The 21,821-nt window shown below is 39.9% G+C and overlaps 1 protein-coding gene across 8 annotated transcripts in view; it reads right to left on the bottom strand.

The window, feature by feature from the left end:
- The window catches only part of DOCK8 (dedicator of cytokinesis 8), a 238,314-nt gene that overhangs the window by 20,597 nt on the left and 195,896 nt on the right, over nucleotides 1-21,821 (bottom strand). For all 8 annotated transcript variants that reach the window (XM_056522784.1, XM_056522774.1, XM_056522767.1 and 5 more), the window contains 14 exons: nucleotides 18,935-19,090; nucleotides 16,499-16,638; nucleotides 14,366-14,535; nucleotides 13,999-14,132; nucleotides 13,099-13,281; nucleotides 12,623-12,752; nucleotides 10,993-11,083; nucleotides 9,589-9,685; nucleotides 6,901-7,035; nucleotides 4,924-5,076; nucleotides 4,594-4,752; nucleotides 2,339-2,439; nucleotides 909-1,101; nucleotides 200-343 (listed from right to left, as the gene is read on the bottom strand). In XM_056522784.1, the coding sequence (XP_056378759.1) occupies nucleotides 200-343; nucleotides 909-1,101; nucleotides 2,339-2,439; nucleotides 4,594-4,752; nucleotides 4,924-5,076; nucleotides 6,901-7,035; nucleotides 9,589-9,685; nucleotides 10,993-11,083; nucleotides 12,623-12,752; nucleotides 13,099-13,281; nucleotides 13,999-14,132; nucleotides 14,366-14,535; nucleotides 16,499-16,638; nucleotides 18,935-19,090 (1,986 nt within the window). The remainder of the gene's footprint in view (nucleotides 1-199; nucleotides 344-908; nucleotides 1,102-2,338; nucleotides 2,440-4,593; nucleotides 4,753-4,923; nucleotides 5,077-6,900; nucleotides 7,036-9,588; nucleotides 9,686-10,992; nucleotides 11,084-12,622; nucleotides 12,753-13,098; nucleotides 13,282-13,998; nucleotides 14,133-14,365; nucleotides 14,536-16,498; nucleotides 16,639-18,934; nucleotides 19,091-21,821) is intronic.

Below are 21,821 nucleotides of genomic sequence, written 5' to 3' on the forward strand. Positions count from 1 at the left end.
TACACTTTAAGACCTTTTAAGAAGTATTTTTTTTTAATGTTGTCCTAGTAGGTAAAACCATACAAAGAAGGGGTTTAAATGTTTATTTAGAGGCTAGACGGCCAGGATGCCAGGTAGTCCTGTAAGCTACTGACCCCCAAATGTTTACACTATCTAGAAGTAGTTTCATGCTTTGTTTAAAATGCTAAAGAATGCTTACTTGACTGAAGAGCTCTGCAGCTTGTTCCAGAAGCCCAACTAGTCCTGTCTCTGAGAAGTATCGTCCAGAACACACTCCATCTTCATCTGGTGTCAAGATGTCATCAGACACTGCTGATTCTTCTATCACATTAGAGGAAATGTTCTGGAAAGTTTATTAGGAATATTATCATTAGTTATGTACTATATAAAAAAAAGAGTGCTATTATATTTATTTTTTCTGCTTGTATATGGAGGGACATATGAATCAATGATATTAATACTAACATTAAAGGGGTATTCCAGGCCAAACCTTTTTTTTATATATCAACTGGCTCCGGAAAGTTAAACAGATTTGTAAATTACTTCAATTAAAAGATCTTAATCCTTCCAATAGTTATTAGCTTCTGAAGTTGAGTTGTTGTTTTCTGTCTAACTGCTCTCTGATGACTCACGTCCCGGGAGCTGTGCAGTTCCTATGGGGATATTCTCCCATCGTGCACAGCTCCCGAGACGTGACATCATCATTGAGCAGTTAGACAGAAAACTTCAGAAGCTAATAACTATTGGAAGGATTAAGATTTTTTAATAGTAGTAATTTACAAATCTGTTTAACTTTCCTGAGCCAGTTGATATATATAAAAAAAGGTTTTGCCTGGAATATCCCTTTAAGTCATTTTGAGGCAGTAACTATAAGAAAATCCTAAATGTATACTATATAATAAACTTACTTGAAAGCTGACACTACCGACAGGCAGATACATGCAGTCTTCCAGCAAGCTCAAGTATTCTGCAACAAGAGCTGCGGCATGTACCAGACACATGGCTGCTTCTGTGTAACATTTCACCTTCACGTGTTTCTCTGCCATATTCTGTAGCCAGGTCAATCTCAGGTCGGGGGAAGTCTGATAGCCCTTTGCAATTCTGATCAAAAAAGCAATCATTAAAAGAAAGTTCCTATTTATGTAACTTTTTTTTGTGTTTATTAGATTCTCATAAACACACATCGAAGAAAGTTTTAGAAAATGACTGGAGGAGGTTATTTGTTGTTAAGAAGAGGAGATTTTCAGTAAAGAAGACCGGAGGAACAACATTCAGCAAAATGCCTGCTAGTAATGCTAATGGGTTGTAGCATCTCATAGGCAGAACAGCTGTCAGTCAGAATTAGCTTCTACTATGGTAGGGAAACCCTTGCTGCTACTTTGCATATTATCTCCATCTATTTATATATTTTCAAGAATTTTTTGTGAAAAATGTTCCTGTACCATACATCTAATATAACATGTGTTTCTTTCGGTTTGTATCTGTCATGCTTGAAGGAATATGGTCTAAATCTATCTTTTTGGTCATCGAAAATATCAAGCGTATGGCAAGTGTATTTTGGACTATTTACTAGTCAGTGAAATGGGCTATATATTTGGTTTGCTTAATAAAATAGCTCTACAAAAAGTTTTCCCAAGAGCAAAGAACAAATGTGAGAAATCAGCAGTAGCATGGCAAAAACAACATAGAACAACTGAGTAATAGCTGGTAATACATATAATATTGTGTACATCAAAAATATAGTACAATTTGTGCCAAAAAACTGACATGACTTGCAGTACATTTTCGATATATTTTAGACATGTTTGCGCCTTGTGGCTTACTGCAAAAGCTTTATAGAAAAGGAGCATTGTTTAAATGCAACACTCTGCACCACATATGTGTTAAAATGGTGTACAGTCAACTTAGACAGTCAAAGGCTGGGCTCAAACACTGTAAAGTGAAAAGACAAAAAGCAGCAGTAAAATAGGTATACAAAACATGCAATTATGGCTGGTTTTTAAAACAATGTGTGCACTGACGAGCTTTTCCATAGACTTTAACATAAGATAGTAGATAAAAAACTAAGCTGTTAATACCTATTTCACTGCGGCTCCCCCCCCCGCCCCCCAATTTACAACGTTTATACCTAGCTAAAAGATACGCCAGTAATAAATCTGTGCATTCTTAGACTGACTAGTGCATGTGTACACAAAAAAACTAGACCATTTTCATTTATATCCTCTGATGTCTGCTTTTTAGCAAGATTAAAACCTTATTAAAACTTTAAAGACTTTAAGACTTTAGATTAAGAAATTCATGACAATTAAGTAGTCATAAGATGTGGCTTAACACATACCTGTACATCAAATCCATTAACATCTCTGGGTCTTTCTGGAAAGCTCTCATTTTGACTGTATCTGACAGAATACTGTTCAGATTGTTTAAGAGTTCATTCACCTTAAAAACAGATATCGGAGTATCAGTACATTTCTGCAGTTTGTTAGTCAATGAAGCAGCATGACACATTATATATATATATATATATATATATATATATATATATATATAAAATGTGTCATGCTGCTTTTTTTGTAGGCCTCAAAGTGTTTATGCCAAGTGTTAATGACCCTTTCGATCATTAGATATAACAGGGAAAATTGCACAGAAGCGTGCTTCATTCCACGCCACCATGCTGATACCTCCTTTTTGTAGGATACAAGCTCCATCTTAGTCCACTGAGCCCATCTCCAGCATGGAGTACAGAGTAGGGGAGTGAAGCACGCTGCTGTGTGCTTTACCTGGTTAAATCTAGCAATTGGTTGGGATCTCAGCACTGGGAAACTGACTAATCTAAACTTTTCACATGACTTTAATGCTTTAAGCTTAATTTAATTGGGCTTCATGTGGAGATGAAATATGGTTTATCTGAAATTATAGAGACATCTTTTGCAGACCCATAAGTAGTATAAGGGGTATTCCAGGATTTTTTTTTATTTGACTATGCTACAGGGGCTGTAACGTTAGTGTGGTTCATAATATAGTGTCTTTACCTGTGTGTGACGGTTTTCTCACAATTCTTATGTGATTTTAACCCCAATATTTATTTTTAACAGCATACAGAATTACTGTTGTCTCGGATTTTTCCCAGGTGCAATGCGGTCGAGACCTGACTCACTAGTCAGCTGATGACAGGGAGCCTGTCTGCTTCAATGGGTGGAGAGAGCAATCTGCAAGTAATGCAACAGCTGGAGGCACCCTGATTGAAAACCACAGGTCTGCAGCTCATTTATGTTTCAATGGGTGGGGTGGCTGATGTGTGGGAAGGAGGAAAATGGAATCATGGGATTTGTAGGCAAATAAGAAAACTGAAAACAGGAAATACAAGTTCACAAAAAGCTAGCCACAGTGTTATGGTAATCTCACAACATAGCCATTTAGCTCTAAGACAAGCGCAGATCCTTCCTAAGTATGTCCATTACTGTCTGCCAGGTACGTACTAAAATCACCTTATGCTGGATAACCCCTTTAAAGGGGTTATCCAGGAATAGAAAAACAGAGGTACTGTCAATCAAAAACCGCTCCCCGTCTGTCCCCAGGTTGGGTGGGGTTCTGCCGCTCAGTTCCATTGAAGTGAATGAAGTCAAGTTGTAAAACCACACCCAACCTGGGGACAGACGTGGAGCTGTTTTTGAAAGAAATTAGCTGTGTTTTTCTATTCCTGGATAACCCCTTTATTAGAATTTTAGTTACATCAATTGCCTATGATTATTTTAAATTGTTACCAATGTTAATTCGTTCTGATCAAATGTTCCATAGAACACATGCCACATTTTAAAATAAAGGACCTTTAAGTATATATGCCCTTAGTTCTTGCTAATACCCAGTGGAAAAACTAAAAAAAAAAAAAAAGTCTGATACCACAATATTAATAAAATAAAAATGTTATTGCCAAGGATATTAAAGGGGTACTCCACTGCCTAGCATTTGGAATCTTTTATTCCCAAAGCTTGGAGCGGGCGGTGGGGTTCGTGGCATCATGGCCACGCTCCCTCAATGCAAGTCTATGGGAGGGGATGTGGTGACCTTGACATTACGACCTCTGTCGCCCGCACCCAGTGTTCTAAACGAATGTCGGGTGCTGCACAGAGATCGCGGGGGTCCCAGCTGCAGGACCCCCCTGAGATCAGACATCTTATCCCCTATCCTTTGCATAGGGGATAAGATGTCTAGGGGCGGAGTACCCCTTTAAGTTATGCAAGGTTCATTTTATGCAAGGTCTTAGAGTTAGCCAATAGAAATATGAAAGAATGCCATTATTTATGTTCTTGGCAAAATATTTCTTTATTTTATTTATTGATATTACGACACAGACTCTTTTTTTCCTGGTATATTATGTTGCTGCATATAGTTACCAGTGCGAACCAAACACTGCGGTGTAAATATACATAGTGATATAAAAGTTAATATACAATAAACTCACAAATAAATTGATCTAAACTATAATATGCCAATCTGTGTAAAGTGAATGAAGACTGCCATATATAGATGATATGAAATAATATAGATCTACTATAAGGCCATGTGAATGTAAAGCTTTTGAGTAGAAATTACCTGCATTGGAAACATGGTAGACTGCATGTCTTCATCTTCTTCTGCATACGCCAGTATGCTCCTTAGTGACTTCCGCAGGTACTCTTCATTAAAGTCTTGGGATTTCCCCACCAGTGAAGCCAAAGACATAGTTACCTGCATTTTCACTCTTGCAAAATTCTGCATTAATCAAACACAATGAATAAGACATAACTAAGACACCCTCACCGTCATTTTATTGTTACACTAGATGACTAAATGGCTCAGGAAATATAACCAAAGAATACCCATCTATTACAAAACATATTATGACAGACTCTCTGGTGTGAATGAAAGAAGGAAGCAACTTACACTTAGACTGCTGAAGCTGTATCTCATTATTAGATACAGGGTTGCACAGGCTTGGCTCCTTGTGCTTTCCAGGGCACTACTACAATGATGTAACATCTTCTGGCACAGATCAGAGCATTGCTCCACTTCCTCTTCAAACAGGATGTCTCCAAACTAAGGGTGGGAATCACACGATTTATACAATATGTCAAGAAACCAGATTATTATCATTGCTAATATAATTATCATTTTCAAACTAGGTAATTTCAACAGTAAATGTCATTTTAATATGTAAGAAGCTCATCACATGAATGTCCTGTCCACCGCATGGCAGGTGTTAGGACAAAGTCCACAGGAATGAACAAAAATGCCAGCGTGGAATATGCAGAACTCCCGTTTATTTAAGATAAAAGTCCAAGACACAAGATGTGAACGCAATCACGCGTTTCAGGTGTTGCCAACCTTAGTTATACCAACTGAATTAAAGGAGCTCTAAACGGGCACAGGAGTGTCTTTTTTTGAATGAGAATTCTACAATAGAACATGCTAAATTACAACTCCCTTCCAACAAGCCCCCATGGAGACAGGTTTTGGGAAGGGAATATACTACATAGTAGCAAACAGTCTTGACTTCTACATATGGGAAGCAGTTTTAGTTTTTTTTAATATAAAGCTTAAAAGCTCCCACACATTAGAGAAAAGTCAGCAGAACCTGCTGTTTTCATTTGGATGGGTTGGCTGTTTAACATGTATACTGCCCTCCCCACAAACAGTGCCAGGGTAGAGATGGATAAGCAATGTTGGCCTTAGATTCCTCAACCCTTGTATTTGGGGGAAAAAAGCTAAAGCCAGAGTTGTCAGATGGAGGTTAACCCCCTCCCATCCTTTTAGAACACATGAATGTTCAGCTTAAATTTCCCTGTGTACGAAGGGATCGAGGATAACAGCTGCCAGCCAAACAAACAATGGAGGTTTATGGGTACCTAAAATGTAGGCATTAAATGGTACAATTATTGTAGCTTGAAGTCAGCACTGAGGTGAGTTTAATTATTAAAGGGGTAGCTCAGCAAAAACAACTATTCCCCTATCCACTGGAACATTGGGGCCCCCTGTGATCTCCTGTCCAGCTCCTTGAGGAGTGCGTGCTACAGATGACACGCACTCCATTCATTTCTATGGAAGCGCTGGAGATGCCCAAGTACAGTACTCAGGTCTCTTCGGCGCTCCCATATGCAATGAATGGAGCATATGGTCCTCACAAAGACTCCATTTAAGTCCTATTTATAAACTGTATGAAATAATTATATTTTCTTCCCCTAGGGTTGGCTGATGTGAGACAGTTTTTTACAATTAAACTTATTAAAAGGGAATTTACTAAGACTGTGCCAGTGCAGGACCCATGTGGCAGCATTAGAAATCTACCCCAGCTCTGAGCAGGCATAAATTGTAGTAAATCTGGTGCGTGGGCAAGCACATCGAAGATCTTTAAAAAGTTCCAGAATTTTTGTGCAAATACCGGGCTTTGCGATACAATTTGTGACTCTTTACAAATATGTGCTAGAACTAGACTTTAATGCATCCCCCTCTTCTTTATACAGGAAAATTATTTTATATATAATTAAAAATTAGCTCTGACGGCTATGAAGGTATAATAAAAGTGTTCTCACATCTCTATCATGTAATGGCACATTGCTAAGATATCAGCTTTTTTGTTCTCATGGACTTCCACTGATCTTAAGAACAAAGTGGCCTCAACCCTTTTATTCTGCACAACTCTACTTCCTACCAGGTGCTGTGGAAAGAACTACAACGTGTTCCATCGCTTGCACAGTGATTACTGTGGGGGAAAACATCAGAAGGGGTCACAGTGCTTTATTGTGTGTAAAAGCCCTTACTTTCTAGCTTTCAGTGGTGATCCTGGCATTTGAACCACCACTGATGGTAACAGGTAACAGCATATACTTAAATGATGTACTTGTTTAAGGAGAAATGTGATACCTTGATAATGAGCAAACGGATGGAAGAGAAGCAGTGGCACAAATAGGTGTTGCTCTGATTGGTGCTAAGAGAGTGCACAAGTACTTTAAGGATCCCTCCTAGAAGGTTGTCTTTGCAGTCCACTGATAAATTGACCTATAGTACATGAAAGCCCAAATAATATTAAACTTCAAATAACTAGAACATGTCTAAAATATATTTAACAGGGATACATATTGCCATACTGTCTAAAGTGAAAGACATATGCTCCATTTGGCTATACGTATGATCAAAGAAACCATAACTATTTAATAGTATTTTAAAAAGCATTCTTCAGTGGTCTTTTTGGTACCTTGGTTATGTTGTGAGAGCTGACTGACCACTGCATACCGTTTGTGTGGTATTTTTGGAACAATTGCTCAGGCATTTTACTTTGCCCCTAGTCATCTCTTGTAACGGTTTGTATTTACCATTGACTTTTGTCTTACATCTGCAAATGTTGTCTATGGCATCATTTCTGTATGTTAAAACTTTAATAAAAATTTACAGTAAAAAAATATATATGGAAATGGAAAAATGGAAAATTGTGTAAATTTATTGTAAATTGACAAAACAGTATTGCAATATTATATGAAAAGCCACTATCGATGCAGAAACAGGAGACTGACCTAGATATAAAATTCAAAAGAACAGGAGGTTGACAGCATCCAAAAAGGGAAAAAATGACTTCTTTATTGGCATCCAAACAGTGACATAGCTGCAATGTTTTGACCCAACTGGGTCATTATCGTGCACTTCAATCTGAATCCATCCAAATAATACAGGTTGGTATCCTATATAATTACCTATATATTACCTTTACATAAGTAAGACACTAAGCAGCCAATTTCTGTCGTGAGCAGTTGTGTGAAAATGGTTGTTCATCAGTATTATGCATCTCTGTGACCTATCTCATATAACAATAGCACAGATTTACTAGCAATTTGCACCCAAAAACTGATGTACATACTTTGTACTACATATACTATGAGGGAGATTCATTAAAACCAGTGCAGAGGAAATGTTGACCAGTTGCCCATAGCATCAGATTGCTTATTTGACTTGTAAAAAAAAATCAAAGAAGTGATCTGGTTGGTTGCTATGGGCAAGTGCTCACCTTTCCTCTGCACAGGTTTTGATAAATCTCCCCCTATGTGTTTTAAACACTTTTGCCCTGTGTCTGACAAGGGACATGGTATCAGCGTGACCTAAAGCACTACATTTAAGTGCAAAGTTTTAACCCAACTAGAAGCTGATTTATCAACCAGCATGCGCCACTTCAATGGGCTCAATCGGGGATCCGGTAATTTACGGAAGTTTAGTAGAGGAAAAAAAATAGTGCATTCACTACTTTTTTCTCCGCTAAACTCTCGGCATTTCGACGGACTTGTTGACAGAGTTCTGTATAACGGAGCCTGGCGGCAATGTGAACGAGCCCTAAATCTGTCACATTTGCAGACTAACTTAACAATGCCTAACAGCAGACGGCTTTAGTAAATATAGCCACTATTATGGACATTTATCAACAGGTTTAGTCAGGTTTTCTTTACTATAATTGTCGCAAAATTGTCGCAACTGCGACTACGCGATTTTTCGTGCGACATTTTGACTGGAAAGCGAGAAAAGCAAGTTTTCCCAAAATTAACTACGTAGTAATAATTTTAAAATGAACTACGGGTAGTCAGGTATTTATTAACTGCGACAGTCGCAACTGCGCAAAAAAAAAAAAGTCGCAACAGGGTTAAAAATTGACTAAATTTACTCCAGCTCAAACATGGAGCAGAAAAGCTACTACCAAAGTAAAAAAGGAAAAATTGCTTACGTGAAAGAAAATTATCAACAGGCTGAAACCAGTTGATAAATAAGTCACACATAAGCAAAAACATAGTAAGGAAAAAATTACTAAAAAAAAGAATACATAAGCAAACATTGATAAATGTCCCTCTATGTGCTTGTCTACATGCTGCTGGGAACTAGTGTTTGAACCAAGAATTACCCTTTTTCTGTGATTGTGATTACTTTAATAGGTAAGTTATACATGGATGTAGTGGCCCAGAATGAATATCACTAAGGTCTAAATAAGGTCATTTTGTAAATGTAATTTCCTAACCACATGACTAATAGCAGCTACAAACATGATACATACAAGTAAACAAGTATATCCGTCATTATTCAATTCATAAAAAAATACCCTGAGGAAACATTGTCATTGTTCTATTGCTACCTTATGGCAGAATACTTAGCACTTACATTAACTATTTTTCAATAATAAATTATTTAAACATTTAAACGTTGTGTTTTCTTTTAGTATTATGTTTTTTTTATTTTTACATTATGTTACAGTAGTATTATATTCATATCTTCTATAAACTTAATGACACCATTCAAACACTTTTCCCCAAACTAGGCTCAGTTCACACTGGTATCAAGTCATTACAGCTACAATGGATCAATTTTCAAACAGATCCCAACAAATCCTGACATATCCTATTGAATAGGATCTATTGGGTATTTAATGGCAAAATGCTGCAGGCTGCTCTATTTTTGCTGTCAAAACTACCAGCACCCCTGACTGGAAGAGTATAATGTGGATGTAAGTCATACTTTCATCTTTTCTTTTTTGCATTGTATTGTGATAATTTTATCATTACACAGTTGTTCATACTATACCTGTATCATAGTTTCTAGCACATCCAGAATGATCAAGTTGGCTTCGGTTGCCAGGTTCCCACACATAATGGCTTCTTGATCAATTTCTGCCTTGGTCCTGTAATAAAAATCCATTAATCTTGTGTGTGTGTGTGTATATATATATATAAACTAAAAACTGACAATAAGATTCTATATGTAACTGTTTGGGTGTGTTCAGTAGTGGTGTTCAATGGCGGCTGATTGGCTGCAGATTTGTGGTATAGATTCTGACCACAAATCTGCAGGGAAACACTATGAAGATTCCCAGCTGAATTTCCTCTGTGAACCCGTGACTTATTGATCCATGGTAAATGGAGAAGAAAAAATCTGGAATTGGCACCCAGAATAGTTTGGCAGCACTCATTGAAATCTGGCTGCAATGTCAGGCAGTTCCCAGAGCTTACCAGCAGATGATTGTTGCAGGCTTCAAGGTAGTCTAAGCTCGCATCTACAATCACCACTGTCCTGTGAACCGATACAGAGGCTGTCTGACATCGCCGCAAGATTCAAATTTCCCGCTGCCCGCACGCCAATCAAAACCACGAATCCCCTGTGGGGCGCTTCAGATACATGCCGAGAACTTCCCTCGCCATGCATTGACACCGCTGCCTCAGGATGACGATAGTGCATGTGGAGGGCAGCAATTCACATGGATCTGAAGTTCCCCCGCAGAGGATCACGTCTATAATAGGCGTTCCGGTGCGTTAAGCTGGAGATTTGAATCCCGTGGCGATGTATGGCAGCCTCCGTAGCAATTCGCAAGAAAAAGGGTGTAATTGTAGATGCTGGATGACAACAAACTGGCAGATTCCGCTAGTAGATTAAACATGATTCATCTTTCACTGGAATTCAATTCCTTGTCAGATGTTCTGTGATGGAACTTCTGAAATGTGAGCAGAGTAGCAAAATCCCATTGATATAGAAATCAATAGAAAGGTGCTGCAAGCAGAATCTGTGAGGAGTTTCTTAGATGGCATTCTGTAGTGTGAACAAGCCCTTAGAGCTTAGAGGGTAATGGAAAAAGCTTAGCAGAAAGAAACTGTGGCTCAACAAAATTGGTATAAATTAAGGTAACTAAATGGTGGTCAAATGTAACATACAGTATCAGTCACCTTGACAAATCTGGCATATCTAATCTACATGGAAGCTATCTACATTGAAAACAATAATAATATATATGCCCCACTGTCATTTCCCATGTTGTTTGAGAATATTAAAAAGAAGAAGCTTAGTAACAATGATTATAGGCCAGTAAATCACGCCATTGACAACAACCACTTTGCTTTGTGTTTCTACACAATTGTGTCTTTACTCCCAAGGCTTTGCACAGTACATGCTATTCCAGTTATAACATTTGTATGAAGAAAGAGTAAAGGTGCTCACATATTTAGTCGCTCATTAGCTTGGCGCCACTGTGTCTGCTCCTTCCTCCACCTCAAGTTTTCATTAAGTCCAGAAAATCTGTCATTTCCAGCTACAGAAGAAGACAATGTCACCTGTAATTTCTATGTACTAATGATAGTCCATGCTCAGAATATGTGACACTTGAACATGATTTGTTGAGAGACACTCTGCAATTATGGAGTCAGGAAAAGAATAAAAACCTGATGGAGGCTACAAAGTCAATGAGAAGATGACCAAGCAGTAGCCCAAGTACAACCAAACACATAGTACAGAAAGTCTCATTGGTCTTGTTAGATAAAGGAGCACACAAGGATGAAAACTGCAGCAGATATCATGATTTTGGTCTTTTGGCTGAATTCACACAGTGCAGTTTTTTTGCCTTATCATTATATTTTGAAGGACAAGGGAAAAGTTAACAAAACCACACGTTTATTGTGGGTTAGCAATGTGATTATTGGCAGCTCCATTTTAACAAGCAAAACACATTATGGAAATTCTATGAATATATGCACTGTGTGAACCAATTCTAATTTTGCAGAATGTGAAATAAAAACAAATGAGATCCCCTATAATAATTATCTTTTGGAGACATTACTGGACAATAGAAATTACAGATATATGACATGCATATGGTCAGTTCTCTCTGGAAGATATTTTATTAAAGCCACCAGACTGGGCACTATATAGAAATACAGTTGCAGTCAAAATTAAATAACCCCTGATTACAAATGAGTTTTTTTTTTGCTATGAAAAGGCACTCAGCTTTACACTGGCTCATGGCTTAAAAGGGTAGGGTCACACGTAGCGCATCTGCAGCATATTTCGGATGTGCTGATGCCAGTCACTACAGCAAGATCCCTGCTGCGGGCCGGGTAGCCCTGTGATTGTAGCAGTGGATTTTCCACTGCAGATACAAACAATAGGATAACAGCAGCACACTGCTAGTGCTAAGCAATATGTGAAATGTGGCATGTTTTACTTTGCAATACTGCTATGGTAAAAATAAAGAGGTTCTTGGCTTACCATTTGGTCAAATTGTGTGTACCATCCCACCGCGATAAGGTGACCTCATTTGGGATGGACGCTACACTATGAATATGCCTCTCCTAGGCTACCACTGAGCCTGCAACTTCTGGGCATGTAAGGTCTAGCACATCCCTCACCTAGTGCAATGGGTGGAGTGCAGTTCTAGCCTAGGAGAGCCATATTCACAGTGTAGGGTCCATCCCAAATGAGGTCACATTATCGTGGTGGGATGGTACACACTATTTGGCCAAATGGTAAGCTAAGAACCTCTATTTTTCACCATAGCAAAGTAAAATGTCATATTTCACATATACAGCTTAGTGCTAGCAGTATGCTGCTGTTATCCTATTGTTTGGTATCTGCAGGGGAAAATCCAATGCTACGATCACAGGGCTACCCGGCCGCAAAAAAGTATCTATTAAAAAGTATCTATTCACAGGATTTACCAAAACAAAGAAGCCTTCTAGCCATAGTAAGATCACAGGGTTCTCTTCAAAGCCATGTGTCCTGGTGGCACTAGTTACTTTTGTTTCTGGCCATTACCAGAAAAAGCAGCAGTAATTTGACATGAGTTATTATGTACCAGTTTTCCACCGCCTCATCATTTCTCCTCTGGCTCCTTCTCCACGTAACAAAGCTTCTTCTAAGCGAGCCTTGACATCTCTGGACTTCTGAAGCACCAATGTGCTCACTTTGTCAGGTGACTGTTTGCCCTGAGGAAATAACAGGAAGTCATTGTCACTAAAGTCACATATTATTACCAAGAACAGAGAAGGTCCAAATTCCATGGATCCTTGTTTAAGATCCAACCAAATGCATTCCAGTCCTTAAATCAAAGTAAAAAGCATAGCCTTTATCTTGCTATCTATCCAATTTTTATCTAACTATGTTTTTTATGTCCACCTTTGGGACATATTCACACACCGCAAAAATGGACTTTATCTGCTTTGCTGCCATTTTTTCAATGTAAACATGGTCTAAAAGTGATTAATATGATGACCTAAGGAAAATCCATCAATGTTTAATCAATAAAGGCCCAAATGGAATGCAAAAGTCTACCTTATATTCAAAGCAGGAGACACACATATAGAGTAAATCAAGTATTCTGTTTAGCTGCAGGGTGGGGAGGTAGGCCAGCCACTTTTGGATGACACCTTGTTCTGTGTTTTTCATGATCCAAAGGAAGCAGGTGAGCAGATTCCGGGTAGATTCTGTACTCAGAGCGTTGTACATCCTTAGAGGCTGAAGATGAGAATACATGTATTATGCTCTGTGTTATTTTTATAACTGTACAATATCTTGTTTTCTGGTCTACACAATGGCCAGTCAGAGGACTATCTAAAAAATAAAGGCAGGCCATAGGTAAATTGCTGGTACCTTATTACTACAATTAACCTGGTCTGCATGTGAATGACAACAGTCACCTTGATGTATAAAGCAGGCCATACATATTAGTTGTAAGTTGGCTGCACCTGGGGATTCCAGCGGGATCTGCCAGCGATCTATGGATTCTTTCACATTACATTATGGCTCTATATTAGGTGTGGACATTAAATGACTGCCACCAAATGCAGGCTCTAGACATGCATGCTCTAGACAACTACATGCCCATACAGTTTTATATTTGTTGCTGACGCTTATTGTATATAAACATATACCGGACAGCAAGTTACACTTTTCAACACAGTTAAAAATGGTACATTGACATATACTTGGTAAATGAATGCCAAAACAACAATCTTTTGCCAAACTATATGGCTAAGGAACTTTCTAACATATACATTGAACTTAATGTTCAATTTTGGTGTAGGATAGGGGATAAGATGTCTAGGGGTGGAGTACCCCTTTAAGTCCCAAGTAAAGGTTTGGTTCTATACTTATTGCCTGTGCTAGGATGTTATAATGGGTAGACAAATGCCAAATAAAACATAGTGGTGACCTGAGATGAATTGCCCTTACCACTGAAGACAGAGTCACTGAAGAAGGCCTAAGACCAAACTGGTTTCCTGCAACTGCCATGGCAACATTTGGATTTATTTGGGTCTCTGGCTCCTCTTCTGTACTGCGTGGTTTTCCAGTCTTTGAGTCCAAAACTATTAATCAATAAATTATTTACTATATAAATGGATGCACTGGTATGAAAAATAACAGCATTATAGTATATGAAGCCCCACATTTAAGAGAAATAGTAAAAGAGTGCAGAAAGACATCTAAGTTGTAGTTGCTCATGTCAACTATATCCACAAATAATAGGCTACATGTGTGATACATATATTACATAATTTTGGTGCAACGTGTGTTTACATTTACACTTGATTATATTTACCTGAAAAATCATGAAGCTGAGGAACAGCATCTAAAATAGTGCTGACCAAAGGTAAATACAGAGCAGCAATTTTGTTCTTTATTTCTGTTTTCTGATAGCGGGGGTCCAGATCATGTGAACTCAGAAGACTATGTATAGCATTGATGGCCTTTCTTTGTACTTTACTGATTCTAGGAAAGCAAAATAAATATCAACTATCATTACTGTTGTGCTCTAAAGACCTGACACTTCAGAATTACATGATGTGTTATACAATTCTTAGCACTGCTATCTCTCAGGGTGTCCCAAAACTGGTGTCAAAAGTGTTTAGCACTGCTGTCTCACAGCAGTGTTATTGTTAGATTTTGTAGGTTTCATTCAGTTACTTCCTGTAGATTTTGTTCCATATCAATTACTGATAGTTTAACCTGCTTTCCCTTGATTTAGTTTAGGCCTACCATGTACATAAGACAGAAAAATTAAATTATAAACCCCACCCTACTTAGCCAAGCACATCTCCTTGCTTGTTTTACCGATCAATGGTGGTCTGAACACCCAGAACCCAACCGTTCAAAACACAATTCTCTATGAAAGGGACTGTGGCACTTTAAATGGGTATGGTGTTTTACATCTTATCCTCTATTCACAAGATAGGGGATAAGTGTCTAATCGCAGGGGGTCTGACCACTGGGATCCCCGCGATCTTCTAAATGGTGCCCCAGCTTTACTCATGCGTGGAGCAGCAGTCAACATGCCCCCTTCAGACATCTCTATGGGAGAGCTGAAGATACACAAGTGTTGTACTCATGTAACTCCAACTCTCCCATAGAGATGCATGGAGGGGCGTGTTGATCATTAAGCTTTTGGTCCCATCAAGGGAAAAGGCTGATATTTGTATATACCGTATATACTCGAGTATAAGCCAAGTTTTTCAGCACGATTTTTCGTGCTGAAAATACCCCCCTCGGCTTATACTCGAGTGAACTCTCCGCCCTCAGTGGTCTTCAACCTGCGGACCTCCGGAAGTTTCAAAACTACAACTCCCAGCATGCCCGGCATGCTGAGAGTTGTAGTTTTGAAACCTCTGGAGGTCCGCAGGTTGAAGACCACTGCGGCCTAAGTCATCATCCAGACACCCCCCCCACCCCCTTTAGTTTTGTACTCACCTCCCCTCGGCGGGAAGTTAGGGTGAGCTGGTCCGGGCCATCTGTGCTGCAGGGACTGTCCGGTGGGAAGGGATAGTCGTTCCAGGCTGTCCATCTTCACCGGGGGGGGGGGGGGGCTTCTTCTCCGCGCTTCGGGCCCGGAATAGTGACGTTGCCTTGACAACAATGCACAGGGACGTTCATGCGCAACGTCCCTGTGCGTCGTAGTCAAGGCAACGTCACCATTTAGAAGTTCGCGGAGAAGAGGCCCCCCCCCAGTGAAGATGGACAGCTCGGAACGACTATCCCTCCCCACCGGACGGTCCCTGCAGCACAGATGGCCCGGACCAGCTCACCCTAACTTCCCGCCGAGGGGAGGTGAGTACAAAACTAAAGGGGGGGGGTCTGGATGATGACGAAGGCCGCAGTGGTCTTCAACCTGCGGACCTCCAGATGTTTCAAAACTACAACTCCCAGCATGCCCGGACAGCCGATGGTTGTCCGGGCATGCTGGGAGACCACTGTTCAGACATTAACAAGCGGTGATGATGAAGGGGGGGGTGTGGGATGATGACGGGGGGGGGGGGGGGGGTGGGATGATGACAGGTGCGGATGATGAAGGGGGGGTGTGGGATGATGACAGGCGGTGATGATGAAGGGGGGGGTGTGGGATGATGACAGGCGGTGATGATGAAGGGGGGGGATGATGACAGGGTAATGATGAAGGAGGGGATGATGAAAAGCGGTGATGATGAAGGGGGGATGATGACAGGGTGATGATGATCTGGATGATGACGGGGGGGGGGGGATGATGTATTTCCCACTCTAGGCTTATAGTCGAGTCAATAACTTTTCCTGGGTTTTTGGGGTGAAATTAGGGGCCTCAGCTTATATTCGGGTCGGCTTATACTCGAGTATGTACGGTAATCATTTATCAACAGTTGTGTGACAGTATACTAAAATATTGAAATACTGTAATATGCTCTGTATACATAAATAATGAACAAACCCTTCAACTTCAGAGTCCAGTGCGGCATCCAGCTCTGTGAAGAGGAGTCCAGTTAAAAAATGTTTTTGGCGGAACTGATGAGACATTTCAAACATGCTTGCTATCCTGTTTTCTTGGAAGCTAGAACAGGAACTGGAATTCTGTGCAAGGGAAACAAATTCAATTTACTCACAATATGCCCTCTGTTCTAGTTTATAAACAATTACTACAATGAAAATTCTGGTAAAAATAATAATGGTCTTTCTAAAAACTATGTTTGCTGAAAATTCTAATAAAAAGTATTAAAAATGTTCTTGTTGTAACTAGCCACCAGACTCAGTAGAGGAAACTTTTCATTAGATTTTACCATGTATAATGCATGGCAACGCGTTATACATAGTAAAATCTTCTTCCTCACCAACCCCAGGAGATGTTCCTGCCCACAGGAATGATGAGGGTATATGGTTTAAAAGTGTCCCCCATACCAACTCCCACAAGTCCTCCGCACTTTGCCTCATTTTAGTTCTTTTTTGGGGTATAGGATTACTCCTCAGAGATCTCACCTGTACAATCAGTACAAATTGCAATGCAGTATATTATATAGTTAGGGGTGAAACTAGGACGCTCCAAGTATAATTCTACATTGTGGACTGGGGTTAAGGATACATTACGCACTATTTGGAATTCTACCCTTGATCTCTCACCAGAGCCCTACCTATTTCATTATATCCCTATGTAAGATGATGATCCACCTCATAGGAGAGGGATGGGCAAAGTAATTCACTTAATGCTATTGGTGGTCAAAAAGTGCATCCTTACACATTGGCTTCTCCCAACTGTACCATCTATCTACGAAATATTACAAGAATATCAGGTTATTTTACAAAAGGAATTACTGTTCACTCTCAAACACACTGAATTGCATGTGAAGGCTTTCTTTATAAAAATGGAGAGCTTTTATATCTTATCTACCAGATGCTACTGAACAAGGATTATGACTCATTTTAAATATTCCCCCTGGAACCGTCTTGAGGGTCTGAAAGGTACATAATGCAATTTGGCACTGGATGACACTTAAATACCCTAGAAGTTCCTGACACTTAGAAACACTCTTTAAGTGATGGATAAGGTTACTTCTCTTTTCTACTAAACTGTAGTTAAGCCTGACCTTTTGGGAATTTATGAGGGGGACAAGAGGAGGGTGGAGAATGAGGTTTACCTGATTGAGGAAGGGCTTTCACTACTATCTCCTTAGATATCGCTGTATTTTTCACATTTTTATGTTTGGTTAAGGTTTATTTTCTGGTTTGTTCTTTTATGCATTAATCATGATATTGGGGTTATTTGGGTTAGAACCAACATATGCATGTACCCTACACATGAGATTCTTATTATATATGATTAATTATTTGTTTCTGTACAGTGCTTCATTGTTATTGTGCTGTTTATTGTAACATTGTGCATACTTCTGTTCATAAAGTTTATTTACAAAAAAAAAAAAGTGTCCCTCACTGGCCCCGTAAGTAATTCTCTGGACGGGGAGCTATACTCACCTAGTCCGGTCTGCTAAGCTGTAATCACACCCCCTCAGCATGATTGACAGCCCGGGCACGGTCTGAGACATCGCTTTGCTCTGTCTACTTAGAGAGCAGAGCGGTGACAAGGGCTGCCAATCATGCTGAGGGGGAGTGATTACAGCCGAAACTGCGGGATTAGGTGAATATGGCTCCCCGCCCAGGGGACTACCTATGGTCTGGCAGGAGACACTTTTAAACTATATATGCTCCTCACCATCTCGGGCAGGAAGAAGATTATATCATATATAAGGCGTTGCCATGCTATACAGGTAAAATCTGATGACAGGTTCCCTTTAACTTAAAATTACATTTTAAAAGGGTTGTCTGGAATGGTAAAATAAAAAGGGAGAACACTGGGTTAAAAAAAAGCAATACTTTACTCTGTACCCTACCACTACTATTCTGACATTGCCCATGTCTCCACTAATCTCCACTTTCTGATCTCCATCTTAACACACAGGGAATTCCAAGGATGTGGAGATCAGTGGAGACCTGGCAGCTGTGGGGGATCAATGAGCACTGCTTCTCATATTTTTTTTTGCTTTTCATTTTTTTGTCTGCTCCATCAATTCAAAATAAATAAATTAAATTATCATGATAGACAATCCCTTTAATAATAATGAACTATGCAGCTGCCATCAGTCAATTGTTTTCTGGGTAAATGCGATTCTCTGTGAAAATGCTAACTTTCAAATATACAAACGCGTGGAATGTGTTGAAAAATGGGATTGTCAGGTGCTTGTTTATGACAGTACACATTGAATATTAGACCTAGATTTAATATTCCCTCTGTTTTGTAGTGCAGTGTATTCCCCTGTGAATTAAAAAACAAGCACTGGAACATGTTGATATTTTTTAGTTACTTCTTATTTATTAGTACCTCAGAGGAAATTGAAGGACATGGGGAAGCTGGTGTAGATGATGATGCCACAAAGAAGAGGTTCAGGTTAAGATAATGTTCATGACTGCAGAGGATCCTTAGAAATTCTAGCCTCATGGAGATAAGAGTTGGTAGAGAATTCAGCTTACTGGACAACTGGAAAAAGTGAATAGTTTAGATATTAGATAAATATTCACAGTATGCCACCTGTGATGTCTATCACAATAAAACCATACTCACTAAGATACTGTTTTATATTTTAGGTTACTTTCACACTGCCGTTACGCCCCATCAAGAACGGCAGTCAAACTCTCCCTTTTTTTTTTTTAGTTTGATGCCTGTCATTTTGACGGGGTGCAACGGGTAACAGGGGGTCTCGATTAACCCCATTATAGTCAATGGGGTCTGTCGGGCGCTGCTGTTTTTCAGTGGGAGTAGCCGGAGAAAAAGACGGTGTAAGCAGTATTTCTTTTCCCCGGCAGCTGTCATGCTACCGTGTGACAATGGTAGTGTGAAAGTAGCTTTATATCCAGTCTCATAAATAGGGCTTATGGGTCCAGTATCAAAATAATAATGTCAAAGGAGTTCATGTGAATTAGGTAACCCGCAATGACCAGGGTGGCTGCAACAATCATGTGGTCTAATCCAACTATAAATGGCAGGGTGTACAATAGAATTATCAAAACCTGTCCAGAGGAAAAGTTGTTCAGTTGCCCATAGCAACTAATCAGATTGCTTCTTTCATTTTTGAAACATGAAAGAAGCGATCTGATTGGTTGCTATGGGAAACTCAGCAACTTTTCCTCTGGACAGGTTTTGATAAATCTCCCCCACAGTCTTCAGGTATAAGATCACCATTAAGTATTACTAAAGAAGCACTCCAGCAATGTTTTAGGCCTACACAGTATAGTGCACCATAGGCTATTACTAGAGTTGCCACCTTTCTTGCAAAAAAATACCTGCCATGCAAATTTGAAATAATTAACTATATATGCGTGACATCACAAAGTGATGTAAGTAGGGGTCAAGTCCTGGGGAAAAAAAAGTGCAGGAACTCACCCAACATATCCACTCAAGGGCTGGTCCTGCAGGACACCAACTCATGAGAATGGTGTTCCTGCTGTGGAAAAAGTGCAGGAACTCAGTTCCCATGCGATCCTGCAGGACGTGAGCCCCGGATGTAAGAGATACAATACATATGCGGGGGATTGAAATGGCATGGGATCAGTGGGGGGGGGGGGGGGGGCACCGCAGCTCACTGATTTAAAGTGGTCGTGGTGCCAGCTGCGTCCACTTAGAATAGTGAGCTGCAGCAGCCAGGGGTGTTGCTGGGGTTCTAAAAAATCGGGGGAACAGGCCCTTGGTGTTGCATTTTGCCCTTCAGACCCTCAGTCAGGTCTGGACTAGCAGCAGTATCACAAACACAAAAATGTATCTGTATTATGCTAACATGAGCACAGCCCTACTATTTTATATAATCCAGTATTTTCAGGGCAAAAAAATTCCACAAACAATGTGTGATGGGGGCCTTAGGCTAGGTTTCCACACAGATTAAGTTTTCTAGTGTTTTTGGATATTTGCCCCAGCAATTTTTAAACCAAAGCCCGATGTGTATTCAAAAGGAATGGGAAATATAAAGGAAGTACTTATACTGGCCTTAGGGTAGGGTTAAACGTACAGGATACTGCACATATTTGATGCATACTTTGAAGCTGCAGATTTTATGCTGAAGATTTTAATGTAAACTAATTGACTGAATATAGCATAAAATCTACAGCTTCAAATAGTGTGCATCAAATATGCCCAGGATACTGCACGTGTGACCCTACCCTTAGGGTGGATTCACATGCGCTGTCATTTAATGTCAGCAAAATCCACCCCAAAATATGTAGGGTTTGCACGCAGTGTTGGATGCATATTTGCATTGCAAATACAGCAAGTTCACAGTGAACACACATCCAGCAGTGCATGTGCAACCTGCAGATTTTGTGTGTGCCACAAAATGACAGCACATGTCAATCTACATAGTAACATAGCAACACAGTTCATAAGGTTGAAAAAAGACCAGAGTTCATCAAGTTCAACCTATATCCCTAATGAGTCCCTACTGTAGGAAAAAAAAACATCATACTAGAGGTAAGAATTCCTTCCCGACTCCAAATATGGCAGAATAAATCCCTGGATCAACGTTCTGTCCCTATAAATATAGTATACATAACCAGCGATGTTATTACTCTCCAAAAATCCAGACCCCTTTTTGAACTCTTTTACAGAGTTCACCATGACCACCTCCTCGGGAGAGAATTCCACAGTCTCACTGCTCTTACAGTAAAGAACCCCCGTCTGTGCTGGTGCAGAAACCTTCTTTCCTCTAGACGTAGAGGATGCCCCCTTGTTATAGATACAGACCTGGGTATAAATAGATCATGGGAGAGATCTCTGTACTGCCCCCTGATATATTTATACATAGTTATTAGGTCTCTCCTAAGCCTTCTTTTTTCTAAACTAAATAACCCCAATTCTGATAATCTTTCTGGGTACTGTAGTCCTCCATTCCCCGTATTACTCTGGTTGCCCGTCTCTGAACCCTCTCCAGCTCCACTTTTTCTTTCTTGTACACTGGTGCCCAGTACTACACACAGTATTCTATGTGTGGTCTGACTAGTGATTTGTACAGCGGTAGAATTATTTCCTTGTCGTGGGCATCTATGCCCCTATTGATGCACCCCATGATTTTATTTGCCTTGGCAGCAGCTGCTCGACACTGGTCACTACAGCTAAATTTACTGTTAAATAAGACTTCCAAGTCCTTTTCCACGTCAGTCGTCCCAAGTGTTCTCCCATTTAATACATAATCCCAGCCCGGATTTTTCTTCCCCATGTGCAT

Source organism: Hyla sarda, chromosome 1 (assembly GCF_029499605.1).
Source record: "Hyla sarda isolate aHylSar1 chromosome 1, aHylSar1.hap1, whole genome shotgun sequence".
Lineage (NCBI taxonomy): Eukaryota > Metazoa > Chordata > Amphibia > Anura > Hylidae > Hyla > Hyla sarda.